The following is a 14950-nucleotide window of genomic DNA, read 5'->3' as shown; positions in this document are numbered from 1 at the left end:
TTTCCCGTCATAAATGTTTTTGCATATAAATATCTCTAGTGTATGGACGTATGCCACTCCAGGCTGCTATTTTGAATTTAGGGGTAGGAACCAAAATGGCGGACGGTGTCAATCAGCTGTAATGGTCGCGTCCATAAGTCAAGATTAGTTTACCTTCAACCATTGTCTCTTTCCTGTGTGGACAACCTTCTATGACATGAATACACCGCTGCTAAGCAACTGTTGTTAGTAAGCTAATGCCTGGCTAGCTTAATGTCGGAAAAAACAGCAACATAAGTAAAGGATGAGTCTGTAGGGAATATCAACAGTCTCCTGCAACATATTATAAGATTAAAACTCCATACAACCAAATGACAACATATAAAGTCACCGTCCACCTCTAACATGTCTGAAAACATCAGGAAACAACTCGTGAACTTATGAGGTTGTGAAAACCACAAAATGGGGCCTGTTATTTGGACTATTTGTAAAAACGGTGAATGCAGCACAAACTGAGAGGACACAAAACATGAGGTTTAAGGTGAATGCCCGTAAAACTGTGGTGTTGGTGCATTCCAGTGAATTCTCAGGAATGTGGATTTGACCCCTTCATAAAAACACTCAGACAATAGGTCTCTAAATTTTGAGGGATGGTGACCAATGGTCCAGGTGTCTCTGGTCCAGGAAGTGGTCTCCATGGTGACCACTGGTCCAGGTCTCTCTGGTCCATGGATCATTGTGTTCAGCTCTAAATAAACCTGGTTCTTCTCCAGATTCAGAGAGAAATTCAGATGACCAGATACCTTGAGTCAGAAAGTCTAAAGTTACATCTGAACGTTGTTCCAGAGTCATGTCCATGCTCCGTTTGGACCAACAGAAAAGATTTAAAACACTGACTGAATCAAATGTCCTTTACTTCTCTTTCTGGTTTCTTTTTTCATAGACTGACGAAAGGTCAATTTACTTTATTAGCATTGTTTTTTTGTTTTTTTTTTTGTTTTTTTTGTAGTATTTACTTTTTATTTTAGAGCCTGAAACCAAAATTGAAAAAATAAATAATAATAATAATGCACAAACCGAGGGGCCTCTCGGGAAAGTATAACCAAAACATCAGAAATCACCTCTAAAAAAAAGTTTCAGTTTCGTGCTGACATGAGTTAAAATGTGGATCAGGGCTCATTATATACATGACTCAATCGGCTGGAGGCTTTACATTTAATCTGTTATCTGTACTTGTTCAGTGTGGTCTTGATGGTTAAGAGGCATCACCACTTTCCCGCCTTCCCCCTCTTGCAGATCAGCTCTATGTGCCACAGCTCCCTCCTGCCGTGGGTTTATCACAGCTTCTACTGCAGCACATCACCACAGTCTCACTGAGCTACATTCACTGTGCTTCACCTCCTCCCAGACACTCTTAAAACAACTCAAAATGGGAAAAATTAACGGATGCCTCAAGTGCCTCTTCATCTTCTTCAATGTGCTGTTTGCAGTAAGTGCAAACTCTGTTTATTTCTCTTTTCATTTCTTTATTTTTTGTGTAAAAGCAGAAATTAATCTTTAAAAATGTTGGAGTTATTATTTAACATTTAGAAATAGTTTGAGAAGATGTTTAAAGATGAAAGAGGTTTAAAAATTAAGTTGAAAGATTAATTGGTGGATTTTTAGCTTCTAAATTAAACTAACTAACAAAAGAAAAAAAGAGACATGAAAAAAAGTCACGTCGAGTTGAGTCCGCCCCTTTCTGTTTAACAAAATATGGCTCAACGGAAAAAATAAAAAGCATTTCTTTTCACCTTCACCACACCATGTTTTTGTCTTTCCTGGTGCACACTGGATTCAATTTGCAGTTTCTGACTTCTTTTACCTTTCTTTTTTTACTTATTAATATGATTTTAAGATGGTGTATAATGTTATTTTAAATACATTAGATTAGAGTTTATAACTTGCATGAAAGCAGTGCACTTGCATGTGAAAGACATTTGTGTCTCCAAAGATTTAAATATGAGGAGTTTCTGTTTAGCTCTGAAGGAGAAAATTCTTTAGCTCTTTGTCTCCCCCGTGTGTCTCAGAGCAGAAATAGCAGAACACATTAGCAGGAAGTGGTGCGCCTATAGATAACCTGTCTGAGAATTTAAATCCCTTTAAAACCTTCTCTGTTGTGTCAAAAACACTTTTCAAATCTTAATGTTCTCCAATAAAGAGTGTTTGATTGATTTACATTCTCTTAAATAAAGTATGATTGTTTGAAAATGTTTAATTTCACACACTTAATCCTCCATGCGCTGAGCTTAAATCCTTAAACTGTGTCCTCAGCTCATCGGATGTTTGCTGATATTGGGTATGATGAAGGCCAGCATTTTCAGCCACCAGGTAAACAACAACAACTACAACAACACCGAGTGCATTCAGTCACAATATTAATTTAATTACACTTCTGAATTTTTCAAAAACAAGAAATCTGAAGTAAAAAAATAAATGTTAGCCTGTATAAACTGAAAATTAGGCCTGATAAAGCTGAATTATCCTTTAAAGGACCAGTATAGAGGAAATGGTGACATCAAGTGGTAAAGTTGTGAACTGCAACCAACTGAATACTCCTTTTTCAAATGTTGAGTCAATGTAATGTAAAAGGTCCTCTCTGGAGTCCATTTTTGGTTTGTTCATTCAGCATGGTGGACTCTGTGGATGGGGCTCCATGTAGACATGAGGGTTTCATTCTAATAGTGTTCGTATCCAGCATTAAAAGAAACAGCTTTGACAATTTGACTCAACAGCACCTGTTCAAGTGGAGCTAACAACTGTCTAGCTTAGTTTAGGATTAAATCTTGGTCGTTATTGTTGTCGGTTTAACGGTCACTGCCGAACACTCAACTACAGTTTCTCTTTATATGGCTCCTCTTGGCAGAACGACTAGATTTTACTGTAACATGACTTAGAGGCTAACACAGTGAAAATAGAGTATGAGGTTATGTAACTATTGAGACAATCAAGAGGCTTGAGTTTCTATTTAAAGACCTCTGGTCTGGGCCAAAGGAAGTTCAGTAACAAAAGCAACTGGTTTAGATTCTTGAAAATGGAGCCTGATGTCGTTCATCAGGAAACCATGTTTATAGTTCCACATACATACATACAGCAAGCATCTGACTTGTGTAGCCCTTGAGTAGAAATGTAAAGAACTTGCAGTGTTTACATGGAGGCGTGCAGAAGGCCAGATGTAGTGGAGATTTCCACTCAGAGTCAACTTTTTTTGCAGATATCCTTTTATGGAAAAAAAAATGTTTATGTTTAGCTCATTGTTTTGGACTGATCAAATTTGCTTTCCACTTCTTTTGGGGCATTCTGCAGAACTTGTAATCAGGTTTGACTCTCATATCCTGTCTTCCAGACAGGACGCTTCAGTCAGTATTGAGTTGTACAAAAGGCTGTTTTTGTCTGAAACATTCAGTCTTTCATTGGCCACAAGATGACACAAAATGAGTAAATCATTATTATTTATACATATAGCCTTCTTAGAAACTGATTAATCTGTGTGGCCTATTAGATCTAGATCAGAGGTTGACTGCTTCCATGGACATAAATCAAATGACGTGATCAGATCAGATGGAAAACATTAATCACTGTAGAATGGAAATAGAACTGAATTAGATTTTTAATCAAAGTAGTACCAGGTAAACTCTTTGGTGAAGGCGCTCCACTCTGCAACATTGAAAAACTGGCGTTATGGTGCAGCTTGGTCCTGGTGGACCCGACCTACAAAGTTAATCTTGGACATTTTCCAATCTCTTAATAAAGTCATTGTCTTTTTAATACGTCAAGTTAGCCTAGCCGAGTGGTGAAGCGTTCACAATTGTTAGCAGGTAAACACATTGTGGCTGATTGTTTTAATTCAAAGTTAAAGAAAATGTTTTCTTTTTTGTATCACTGACAATATATCAAGTATTGAGATGTTTTTTATTGTGTCCACCACTTACAGCTCTAATTCATTGTTGTTTTGTTGTCCTGTCATGGGGAGCAGCTGTCGGCGGTCGGATGTCCGAGCCTGGGCTGGGGTTGGTTGTTTTCCATCGGTGTCCTTGGCATCTCCTGCCTTGGAATCTTTGCCGCCTGCTCAGAGAAAGAGATCGCACTAAAAATAGTACGTACAAAAGCCTACGACAAACAAAGTGTGGATAAGAACTCTCAACTGAATCATTTGTTGTTGTTGTTGTACAGTTTGCAGGATTCATGGCGGCTGGAATGATCATCATGCTGATCTTTGGCATCGTTTACGCCGTCAAAAGAAACCAGGTCATCTATCTTTCTAACCACCACTGATCCTTGACGGTTCCCTCTGATGGTCTTGATACTAATGGTCTTATTTGTCTGTAATTCTTGGAAATTCTTGGAAATTCTTGCGTAATACGTGCTGTACATACTGACAGTAGCAGCTGGATGAAATTCTGAATGGATGAATTTCCTGGCATTGGCCTAGGGCTGAATGAGAAGGGTTGATGGGAAGGAATGAGTAGAGTAGAAGGGATGAAAAGGGTCAAAGGGCAGCAATGAGACGAACTTGCTCTTCCATCTAAAATTTTTATATGTCAGTTTCCAGAGTGGTAGTAGAGAGAGAACATTTACTGAGATAAGATAAGACATAAGAACATTTGCCCATAAGATGTTAAGAGGGGCTTGAAAAATTGCCAGTGAGGAAATATGAAGGACTAGTGTTTGGATCCACGGACAGAAAAAACTGACACTGAACTCCAACTCTATCTTCACTCTTCGTCACCACCTTGATGTTAATGTCCTTCTGAGTCTGTCTTGATGCCGACTTATTCTTTCTCTTTGGTCTGTGATGCATATGCTGTTTTTTTTTTTTTCTCTCCTCGTAGATAAAAAATGCCTTTGAGAGCGCCTCCAGTGAATATACAAAGGCCTTCATGGAAGACGAGAACATAAGAATGTTTCTTGAGGGCTTCCAGACATCTGTAAATGTTCTTTTTACCCTCTCAAGTGTTAATTTAATTACACATTGCATTGCTTACTAACAGCTGCTTATATTCCTGACGAAGACCCTTTCCACCTGGTGAAAGTCACTCTCTTATGTGCTTGCAGGCCCAGTGTTGTGGGGTGGTGAAAGCCGAGGACTGGGGCCAAGAGATCCCTGACTCGTGTGCTTGCAAGTCTGCAGGATCTACTTGTAAAGCCAGGCCTCGGGTGCGTTTAAGAAAATTAAACTTCTATGTCAACTTTAGAATTATATAGGTGGTGAAGGAGTCTCATGTTCATGCCAATTTTTCATGATTAAAGGTATTAGAATCATTGGTTCTTGGTAGATTTTCCATTAGCAGTTTCAGAGTGATCCTTAATACCTTAAAGCAGTCTCACTGTGGTAACTCTGCTGTTGCTAAAGTCTGCATTGTTAAATTGCATTGCAAAACTGTACAACTCCAAATAGAAATTTTCTGCCTTTGTTGAACTCAACTGTTGAGGCAACAGTGCAAGAATTAACAACAACAAAAAAAAAAAATCACACTCCATCCTTTTCACTTCCTGCCAGTCTTTTGTTTTTCTAATCTTAAATACAGACTGTACGGTGTTGGTGTTCGACAAATAATACGTAGCGGACTGTTTTGATGTTGTTTTCATGCAGGGAACAACTGGCCCAGACAAGATCCACGCAAAGGTATTCAACCAGTCAACCGAGCAGCAAATCCAAACCCCAATCAGTTTGTGGTATTCGCATATAATAACTAAGTTTTTCTTCTGCAGAGCTGCAGCTGGTTCATCTTCGTGTTCTTAGACATCTTCTTCAAGATCGCCATGGGCTTTTTTTTTGCATTTTCCATCACTGCAGTAAGCGCTACCCTCATTCCTATTTGTTGTTGTTGGTGGCTAGCATGTAGCCCATGTTAGCATCAAGTCGTGGTAACCCTACTGCTCGGCAACTGTTGCCTCTAGAAGCCACAGAGAAACCGTAACAAGAGGCAAAGACACAGCTTTAGCTTTGGCCACAGATGGCTACTAAAATCACATCTGAAGGTTTCTCCCACTTTACAACTTTACTATAAGCAATTTAAAAAAAAGTAATACAGTTAAGAAAGAGGTGTAATGACTCCTTTTACGTCAAGCTAGCAAAGCAGTGTTGCTTGCAAGTTAAACACTAAAGCACTAGGCAACCTGAAACTGTTGTTGTAGCTCTTCATGCTACAAAATTTAGGCTACAAATCTTTCCTAACTTCTGCTGCCTTTAAATGAAACACGGCTGATGCTAGCATGAATATTAGCATCAAGTGGTAGTGACCCTACCGCTAGGCAACGGTTGGCCTAAATAAGCCACAGAGAAACAGATTATCTAGCTAGCAACAAGGTAACTTATAATGTTAGAGATGCAAACATAATGTAAGTTTATTTCTTACATTTAGCTAGTGTTAGCATTGGCCACAGGTGGCTACCATGCGGGAACAAAGTATTTCTTATTGATTTTAGATCATTTCGTCTCATGTTGGGTTTGGTTAATTTCAAATTTTATTAAATGTTAAGATGTTTTTGTGTGGTGCAGCTAATGTTCTGTTTTAGCTTGGTAAACAGTTATTAGACAAATTTTCAAAAAAGGCTCAAAAAAGGCAACTGGACTTGTAGAGTTTTTTGAGAGGACATTTCACCACTCATCTCTTGGGGACAGAAGTTAAAACTGTATTGTAAATAGATGGCAGATTAAATCTCAGTCCACCTCCTCTGTTTAGTGAAGGTTTTTCCAGTCTGACATAGGTGGCTTCCTTTACTCCTCTTTCAAACCATCTGTCTTCTCTGGCTAAGATTTGGACGTTGTTATCTTCAAAGGAGTGCCCTTTGTCCTTCAGGTGTAGGTGGACCGCTGAATCGTTTCCTGAAGTTTGTACACTCCTCACTGCACTGAACAGCATACACCACATTACTATGTTTCTACCTGGGAGTTTTGTCTTTAGGGTGAACCAGTCTTTGCCGAAGTGTATTCCCTGGTTTGAAATAAACTGGAAAACAGTGATTTCTGAAAATTCTCCTGAGTGTTTCGGACACTCCAGCCACGTAGGGGATGACGATGTTTTTCCTTTTGTTGCTCACCTCCTCACTGTCCTTTTTGGGATATCTTTTTGAGCCTTTGACAAAGGCCCAGTTGGGATATCCACGTCTTGAGTGCCTGTTTGACGTGTTTCTGCTCCTTCTCCTTGCCATCCAGTCTTGTGGGTACAGTCGAAACCTTCATTAAACAGAGGAGATGGACTGAGATTTAATCTGCCATCTATTTACGATACAGTTTTAACTTCTGTCCCCAAGAAGTTTCAGCCTCATTCACACTTTGACACTGGAGCCTCTGATGGACAAGAGTCATTAGAGAACCATTCATAGGGAAGAGGACCGTGGCAAAAATAGTCCCCCCTCAACAACAGGTAAGTACCCAATCGTTAATGGATATTAGCTGCACCTGTGTCTGGTTGTTAACATAACAAGCAAGTTTCACGAGGAGTTCCTATTTAAACCTCAGACTTCCCACCAGTCCCCTAGAACTGAAGAAGCTACTCGGATGAGTGGTGAAACATCTTCTCAAAAAAACTCTACAAGTCCAGTTACCTTTTTTGAACCTTTTTTGGATATACCATGACCTGGATGACTGAGAGCCTTCACAGACATGTTATTAGAGGAAATATAGCTAAAGTTTCAGGTTTCATGTAGAAGGCTAATCCTCTGCAGCAAAATCACGGTTTCTGACACACAAATCTGAAATAGTATTTGAAAACTTTTAAGTAATAAAGGGGAAAAAGCCTGCAGCATCAATTTGGGTAAAGACACAAAATACTTAATAAGAAGACAGTGGGATTGGACAGATCACCTGCACAACAATGTCCTTGACTCCTGGTTTGATTTTTATAAACTGACCACCTGTCTGTCTGTGTCCACAGCTGCTGGGTCTGCTGGTTTCCCTCTTTATGATCCACCAGGTCAGACGCCCTGACAGCACAGGAGAATCTTCCATGGCCATGAAGAGCTACTAAAGGGAAACCCCACAACCTCTGACCTTTAACCTCTGCACTGTTACAGGAGGAGTCAGTGAAGATGTAACCTTAATTACCCTTTTTTTTAAAAAATGTTTGCCTTTTAAGAGAAGAAAGCTTTTCAGCATTCGATTGTTGAAACATTTTATTTTTTTGTGTGTTTCTTTATATTTCTTATGTGTCTTGTTTTTGTACTAGTTGTATATGGAGACATGTTGTAAAAACAATTAGCTGAACCATATCTGACTGCAGCTCTGTTAACCTGATGAGGCCAGAAGGTCATAGGTTTAAGGACAAAACTAAATTTCCTGGACACAGAGCTGAATTTCAAAAAACACAGGAGCAATTTCAAAACAATAAAACATTTCAGGAAAACCTAGTTGGGGGATGTAATGATTCCCTGTAGGTCTAGTTAGCAAAGCGGTGCAGCTAGCAAGTTAAGTTTGTACATTTTAACAAAAAATAAAAGAGAAAATTTTTTACCCACATTGGTGCTATGTTAAAAGCAATTTTAAAACAGTAAAACAGTTCAAGAAATCTTATTTTGGATAGCAATAAGCTAGCAACCAAAATCTGTCGCCATAGCTCTTTTAGCTAACGTGTGGCTTGTTAGCTTTTAAATTAGCCAGCTAGCTGTCAGAAAGCGAGCTAACTTCTTTGCTAGCTGGCCTTTAAGTTCATTGAGTATAACTCTCTTAAAACCACTCTTCTTTTGTGGAGCGTTTTACAAACTAACTCCAGCGTTAGCAAGTACAGCTAACAGGCTAATACAAAAACATACTGCATTTTTGGAATATACTGATATATACTAAGTGGATATATGTACAGACATTTCATTACAAATCAAGTCTTTAGCTTAGCTTAGCATACAGCCATAGCCAAAATGATTAATTCTGTTGTTGTTGCAGTTTTATTTTTTAATCTCTACCAATTTATACAAATGAATTTTATTATTTTTGTATACACTGAAGGTGCTTCTAAAGTACTGTTTATATTTTTAAAATAAAAAGTGAAATCTTACTGGTGCATTTGAAATTGTAAAACAATATCAGAGGTGCTGGGACGAGGTCAGTAATCTGGAAGCCAGAACCTCCTCGGGTTAAAATCAGTCCAGAAGAGCACTAACACCATGAACCACGATGACCTGAAGTATTTCCTAATCTGATGTGTATGTCGACGCTGAAACAGAATATTCTCATTTGTTTAATATTAAGATAACGACTGATGCTGGAATCCCACTGTGGGATCAGTTTTTTGTCCTCCTTCTCATTTTTCAGTTCTTCATCTTTTTCTTGTCTTTCTTCTCCTCCTCTTCTTTATCTTTTCTCTTCCCCTCCTCTTCGTTCTCCTCTTTTTATTTTGCGTCATCTTCTTTTTCTCCTCTTCCTCCTCCTTCTCCTCTTCTTCTATTTCCAGTATTTTTTTAGAGTGTTTTTCTTACGTCCAACTGAGCTACTGTAACCAAGCAATTTCCCTTGAGGATCAATGAAGTCCATCTAAGTCTTCACCCTCCAGTCCAGATGGAGGCAGTAATGCACCTCAAACCACTAGTTTGAAGAAGAAGAAGACAGGGAGCAGGTGTGCAGCAGGACTCAGGTTTGTGATCATTCTTGTTGGTTCTGTTTCTTCTGTTGTTAAAGGGTTGAATTGTACATGGTTCAGATCTAAATGAATGAATGAATGAATGAGTTAAATACTACAAATAAATGTTTGGTCTTGATTCAGACATGAAGAATTCAGATCACCCTGCCATCAGCTGTTTGACGAGGTCTTCCTCCGGGACGTCAGGGTTTGTTCCCACTCTACCAGACAGACTGAACATCAGAGGTGAGACAGTTATTGTGTTGACGTTGCTGCTCTGCACCCTGGTTTACACATGAACTCCGTCACCTTAAGGCTAAAGGACGTCAACTTGAATGCCTCTACAGGAAATCTGGCCTCACCATACATCAGGACATGTTCCATAACCACATTCTCCACTACAAGGACATGCTCTCCACTGCCAGATCACTTTATTTTGCAAATCAAATCAATTCAGGTGATGGGAACACAAAGGCTCTCTTTTCTCTGGTTAACAAAACTCTACAACCCTCTGACTCTCTTCCTCCTCACTTCTACTCAACTGATTACTGCAGTGCAATTATGGATTTTTTTAATACAAGGATTGACACTATCCACCAACAGCTCGCTCACAGTGCACACACCTCACCCCTCCCACCTGCCCAAACTTCTATCTCCTCTACACTTTCTAACTTCATACTACCCTCGTTTTCCAATATATCTGACCTCATCAGGAAAGCTAAGCCATCCACTTGCCAGCTCGACCCCCTGCCAACTGGTCTTGTTAAAGCCTCCATAAACTCTCTCACCCCTCTTATAACTGCCTTTGTTCATTACTCTCTCACCTCTGGTCTTGTCCCTTCGTTGTCCCCTACAGTTTCAGTAACCTCCGTCCTATCTCCAATCTTCTTTTTCTCTCTAAAATTCGTGAAAACACCGTTGCATCCCAAGTCCATGCCCACCTCTATGACAATAACCTATATGAACAATTTCAATCTGGTTTTCGCCCTTTACACAGCACAGAAACAGCTCTGTTAAAGATCACCAGTGACCTCCTTATGGCTGCTGATTCAGGACTCCTTTCAATCCTCATTCTAATTGATCTAACCGCAGCATTTGACACTATCTCCCACTCCATTCTCATCCATAGTCTAGCCTCCATCAGTATCTCTGACACACCTCTCGATTGGTTCATCTCATATCTCTCTGGCCACACTCAGTTCATTCGGTTAAAAACATTTACATCCCGCCCATCACCCCTTTTCTCTGGTGTTCCCCAAAGCTCTGTTCTTGGGCCTCTTTTATTTGTCATCTACCTCATCCCACTTGGCCAGATATTTCATAGGTATAATATTAATTACCACTGTTATGCGGATGACACCCAGCTCTACCTGTGCACCAAACCCAACTCCACCTTTCCACCCACTTACCTCTCTGACTGTATTCGGGAAATTAGGACCTGGTTCTCCACCAACTTCCTCAAACTCAACAGTTGTAAAACTGAATTTTTCTCATTGGCACCAAATCCACCCTATACAATATAAATAATTTCTCTATTCAAATTGACAATTCCCCAGTCTCCCCCTGCCCCCAGGTTAAGAGTCTGGGTGTCATCCTTGACACCACTCTTTCTTTCTGTTCTCACATTAACAATATCACCTGTTCAGCCTATTTTCACCTACGCAATCTCCCGTCTCCGTCCACCCCTCTCAACTGACAATACTGCCACTCTGATCCATAGCCTGGTCACGTCCTGTCTGGACTACTGCAACTCCCTTTTATTTGGTTTACCTGACAAATCCATCCATAAACTACAACTGGTTCAAAACTACGCCTTACGAATCATCACCAGAACCCCCTCCATGAGTCACATAACACCGGTCCTGCAGCAACTCCACTGGCTTCCTGTCAAGTTCTGTATCACCTACAAATTCCTACCTTCAAGGCCTTAAACAACCTCGTCCCTCAGTACCTCACTAACCTGCTCCACATAAACATTCCTGTCCACAATCTTAGGTCATCCTCATCACAACAACTCATCCTCCCACTTGTGTTGTCCATATTTATGTACAGTGTATAGATTTTACTGATTCAATTCATTTGGAGAGATTTCAGCTTTGAAACAACTTCAGTTCACTTTAAAACTAACGTCCTTATTGGTTCCAGAGGTTTGTGGTGTCTCCTCCATCTTCTTCCTCCTGTTTCTCATCTTTCACGTGTTTTGTGCTTTGTTTTTATTTTTAAATCCAATCATCTTTCAGTCCAGACTAATGTTGTCATGCAAAAGAAAGTCTGGCAAGATTACAAACGAGAGAATTCATCATTTATAAAGCTTTTGTTTTAAACCCAGCCCTCCTACCAAATCTTTTATCTTTTTAACTTATCTTTTAGTGTCATATAGTTGTAGTTTGTTAAATGCTTTTGATGTCTGTTATGTATTTTAAACCCTGTTTTACTTGTACGGTGACCTTGGGTACTTTGAAAGGCACCTATAAATGAAATGTATTATTATTATTATTATTACCACTGAAGTTTGTGTGCAGTTACCTCCTGCAGTCACTAGATGGGAGTAAAGACATATAAACTGTACATAAACTTCAGTCTCACTTAGACCTAGACTTTATTCATCCACAATAAATAAATAAAATTAAATAAAATAAAGATATAAGTAAACCTCTAGTAAAATAAAATAGTAAAAGTAAAACATGTACAAGAAATTGAGACAGAAGTAAATATATATTATAGCCATACAAAGGGTTAGTAAGATGCATTAACATTGGAGGAAAACTTTCTTATTAATGTCACGTTAAAAGGCTGAGACTGCAGGTTGATAATAATGTGCACACAGAGTAAAAAGAGTTAAAACAAGACAGTGACAGGTATAACCTCCATAAATCATTTCCTGCTTTTGTTTAGAGTCGAGACGCGTGGAACTGAACCGTGTTCATTTGGAAAGGCTTGAACAGAAAAGATCCTTTAATGACATGTGGTTTGAGTCCGTACTCTCTGATTCTAATAATTTATCGGAGAAAAAAAATAATAGAAGCTCTGAATTAACATGGACAGTCTGGAGGCGTCCCGTGACATCGGGACCTGAACAGGCAAACGTTCTGCTTCTTCTCCAGTTTGAGTCGTTTCCAGTGAAAAAGAAGGAGAGTTGTAATTTGGTCGATACAGGATCTGCTCTGCTCGTTGGTCTTGTAGTGATGGGTCCACATCCTTCTTCCTGTAAAGGATCTTTCCTGGCACCGAGAGCAGCATGTTGCCCCTCTAGTTATGGCACTGATCTTAAACTGGTGGTCCTGACCCCCCAGTCAACAAGTAGGTCAACAAGTGTTCCTCTTCTTCTGTCAATTGGCAGCTGAAACCAGGCAGGTGGAGCTCCTGAAGTATTTTAAAAGATCTTATGTGATAATTATTAGTCCTGTATCAGATCAAAACGAAATTTCAAGCACAAATTTTCAAGCTATTTTTACGGCAAGAAGATACAAGGGTCACGGTTGGTTACTTCATGTAAAACTCGTAAAACTCATATTGTCAAGTTAGGATGACACATTGAGATTTCCATTTCATTGAACTTGCTCAAGCCCTTTCGTTGGAATACCAAGAACTCACTAAATTAAGTTGAAATTTCTAAACTCATTCTGTTAAATTGATTTAAATGATAGCAACAAGCCAGGATAACTTATTGAGCTGGTGACTTGCAGTGTGTTGTTCTGGCTCATAAAGATTTAAAGCATCAGATCAAATGTTTACATAGTTTAATGGTTTCCGCTCTTACTCCCCAGAGTTTTGTTTTCCCAGAGATAAATCTGCATTGTCGGTTTAATGACCTCTGATTCACAATCCTCTGGTTAAATTTTTGGACCTTAAACAAACATTTAGATTAGTATTTCCTTCTCTTCTGTAGAAGGTTTGTTTGTAATTGCAATGAGAAATGTTCTGGTCATCCAACACTGCCTAAAAAACTCAGAAGAAGAACTAGAGTCCTGTGTCTAAACATGTCTCTAACAGCTACCCTCTCCACACTACGTTAACTCTGACAGAAAGATTTATTGGACTGAATCCAGTCGACTCTAGGAGAAGACAAGGAAGACAAGGAAAGACTGTAGGAAGCTACTGGAGACCAACTCGAGGACATTTAACGTCAGAGAGGGACTCGGTGCTAAAAGATCAGTAAAGGATCACAGGGGCAAAAATAGTTTGACCAGGATGTCGCTGTTGGTAAACGATCCATGAATGTTAATGAATGAATCAGAGACAGGACGTGGGTGCAGCAGTGTTTTCATGTCTAAGAGATACGTCCACACAACAAGAGTCTGTCCAGTGATGTGACGACCAATGGGAGTTGACTGACATGGTTACCCATAGACATATATACATAGACGCCTCATTGAGCGCTGGACCGTATGTCAGCGTCGCCGCCACATTGGAGGAGGCAGCTCTGTCCCGTGAACCAATACGAGTCAATGGAATGAACTTTAATAAGCGTCTTCTACAAAGTACTATAAGCATTTACACATTCAGTTCCCTGAATATATACGTTTGTGTGTGATTATGTAAATGAGAGGCATTAACTTACAGCACTTCGTAGAAGACGCTTAATAAAGTTCACTCCATTGACTCGTATTGGTTCGTGGGACAGAGCTGCCTCCTCCAATATGGTGGCGACGTTGATGTATCGCAACAACGGGCCAACCCGCTCAATGAAGTGTCTGTGTATATATATGTCAATGTGGTTACCTGATGGAAACAACCAACAAACTCGCCATGCTGATAGTGGCTTGGAGCGTGAGGTGGACCCAGATGGGAGGGGTCATGGTGCTGTTACCTAGACAGCTCCAGCCTGGGATGAGTGCTCTGGTTTAAGGTGTGCCCTTCTCTGTTTGCGGTGGGATGGGGATTGTTGGAAGGAGGTCCGAGGGGAGTCGTCCTCTTAAGTGCCAGCTTCCCCTCATTCTCCTCCTCAGACCTCCGTTATGTCTCAGCATTATTAGAACCAACCCAAGAGTGCTCTGGTGGTCAGTATCCACAGATGAGTGCAGTCGATGAAAATACACATGGTGCTCGAAGGATGAATCCTAACGATGACGTGAACATGAATGACTTGTTGAATGTCTGTCAGATTTACAGTTGATATTCATGGACTCATTTTCTGATAGACATCCCATGTACAGATTGCCACCAACAGAGTTAGGATGCTCCCCAGAGGATAAACCTTTTAAACTAAATCAAGAAACTCAACAAGTCCAGTTGTCTTTGTTTCAGCTACCACACATCCACGGTGTGGGCTGCTTGAACTGCTTCCTCTTCTATTTAAGGTTCAGTAAAGATGGAAAATACACAGATAACCTCTTTTATCAGAGTCACTATTGTCTCTGAGACATTTGAACGCCACC

At 39.9% G+C, this 14950-nt stretch overlaps 1 protein-coding gene across 2 annotated transcripts; it reads left to right on the top strand.

Annotated features, from left to right (window-relative positions):
- The first annotated feature begins 1323 nt into the window (after window positions 1-1323).
- Window positions 1324-9511, top strand: LOC311508483 (tetraspanin-8-like). 2 transcript variants are annotated; one of them, XR_014699763.1, is made up of 10 exons: window positions 1324-1468; window positions 2293-2349; window positions 3995-4114; window positions 4192-4266; window positions 4851-4946; window positions 5074-5175; window positions 5612-5644; window positions 5731-5814; window positions 7899-8054; window positions 9408-9511. XR_014699763.1 is itself a non-coding variant. In XM_084573252.1 (9 exons), exons 1-9 carry the CDS (start codon window positions 1409-1411, stop codon window positions 7989-7991), a joined length of 720 nt encoding a protein of 239 aa, XP_084429378.1. In that variant the 5' UTR covers window positions 1324-1408; the 3' UTR covers window positions 7992-8913. The 2 variants fall into 2 exon arrangements, 1 of the variants encoding a protein (XP_084429378.1); XM_084573252.1 differs by lacking the exon at window positions 9408-9511 and having other exon boundaries at window positions 7899-8913.
- The last annotated feature ends 5439 nt before the right edge of the window (window positions 9512-14950 follow it).

This window comes from Chelon labrosus (assembly GCF_963514085.1).
Source record: "Chelon labrosus genome assembly, chromosome: 23".
In the NCBI taxonomy this organism is placed as follows: domain Eukaryota; kingdom Metazoa; phylum Chordata; class Actinopteri; order Mugiliformes; family Mugilidae; genus Chelon; species Chelon labrosus.
The sequence above is the reverse complement of the archived record's forward strand: the minus strand, read 5'-3'. Positions and strand labels throughout refer to the sequence as shown.

Coding starts and splice junctions, on each gene's coding strand:
- LOC311508483 (XM_084573252.1), top strand. CDS start 1,409: ATGGGAAAAATTAACGGATGCCTCAAGTGCCTCTTCATCTTCTTCAAT. Junction 5,645..5,730: donor CAGACAAGATCCACGCAAAG/GTATTCAACCAG, acceptor TTTCTTCTGCAG/AGCTGCAGCTGGTTCATCTT. Junction 5,815..7,898: donor TTGCATTTTCCATCACTGCA/GTAAGCGCTACC, acceptor CTGTGTCCACAG/CTGCTGGGTCTGCTGGTTTC.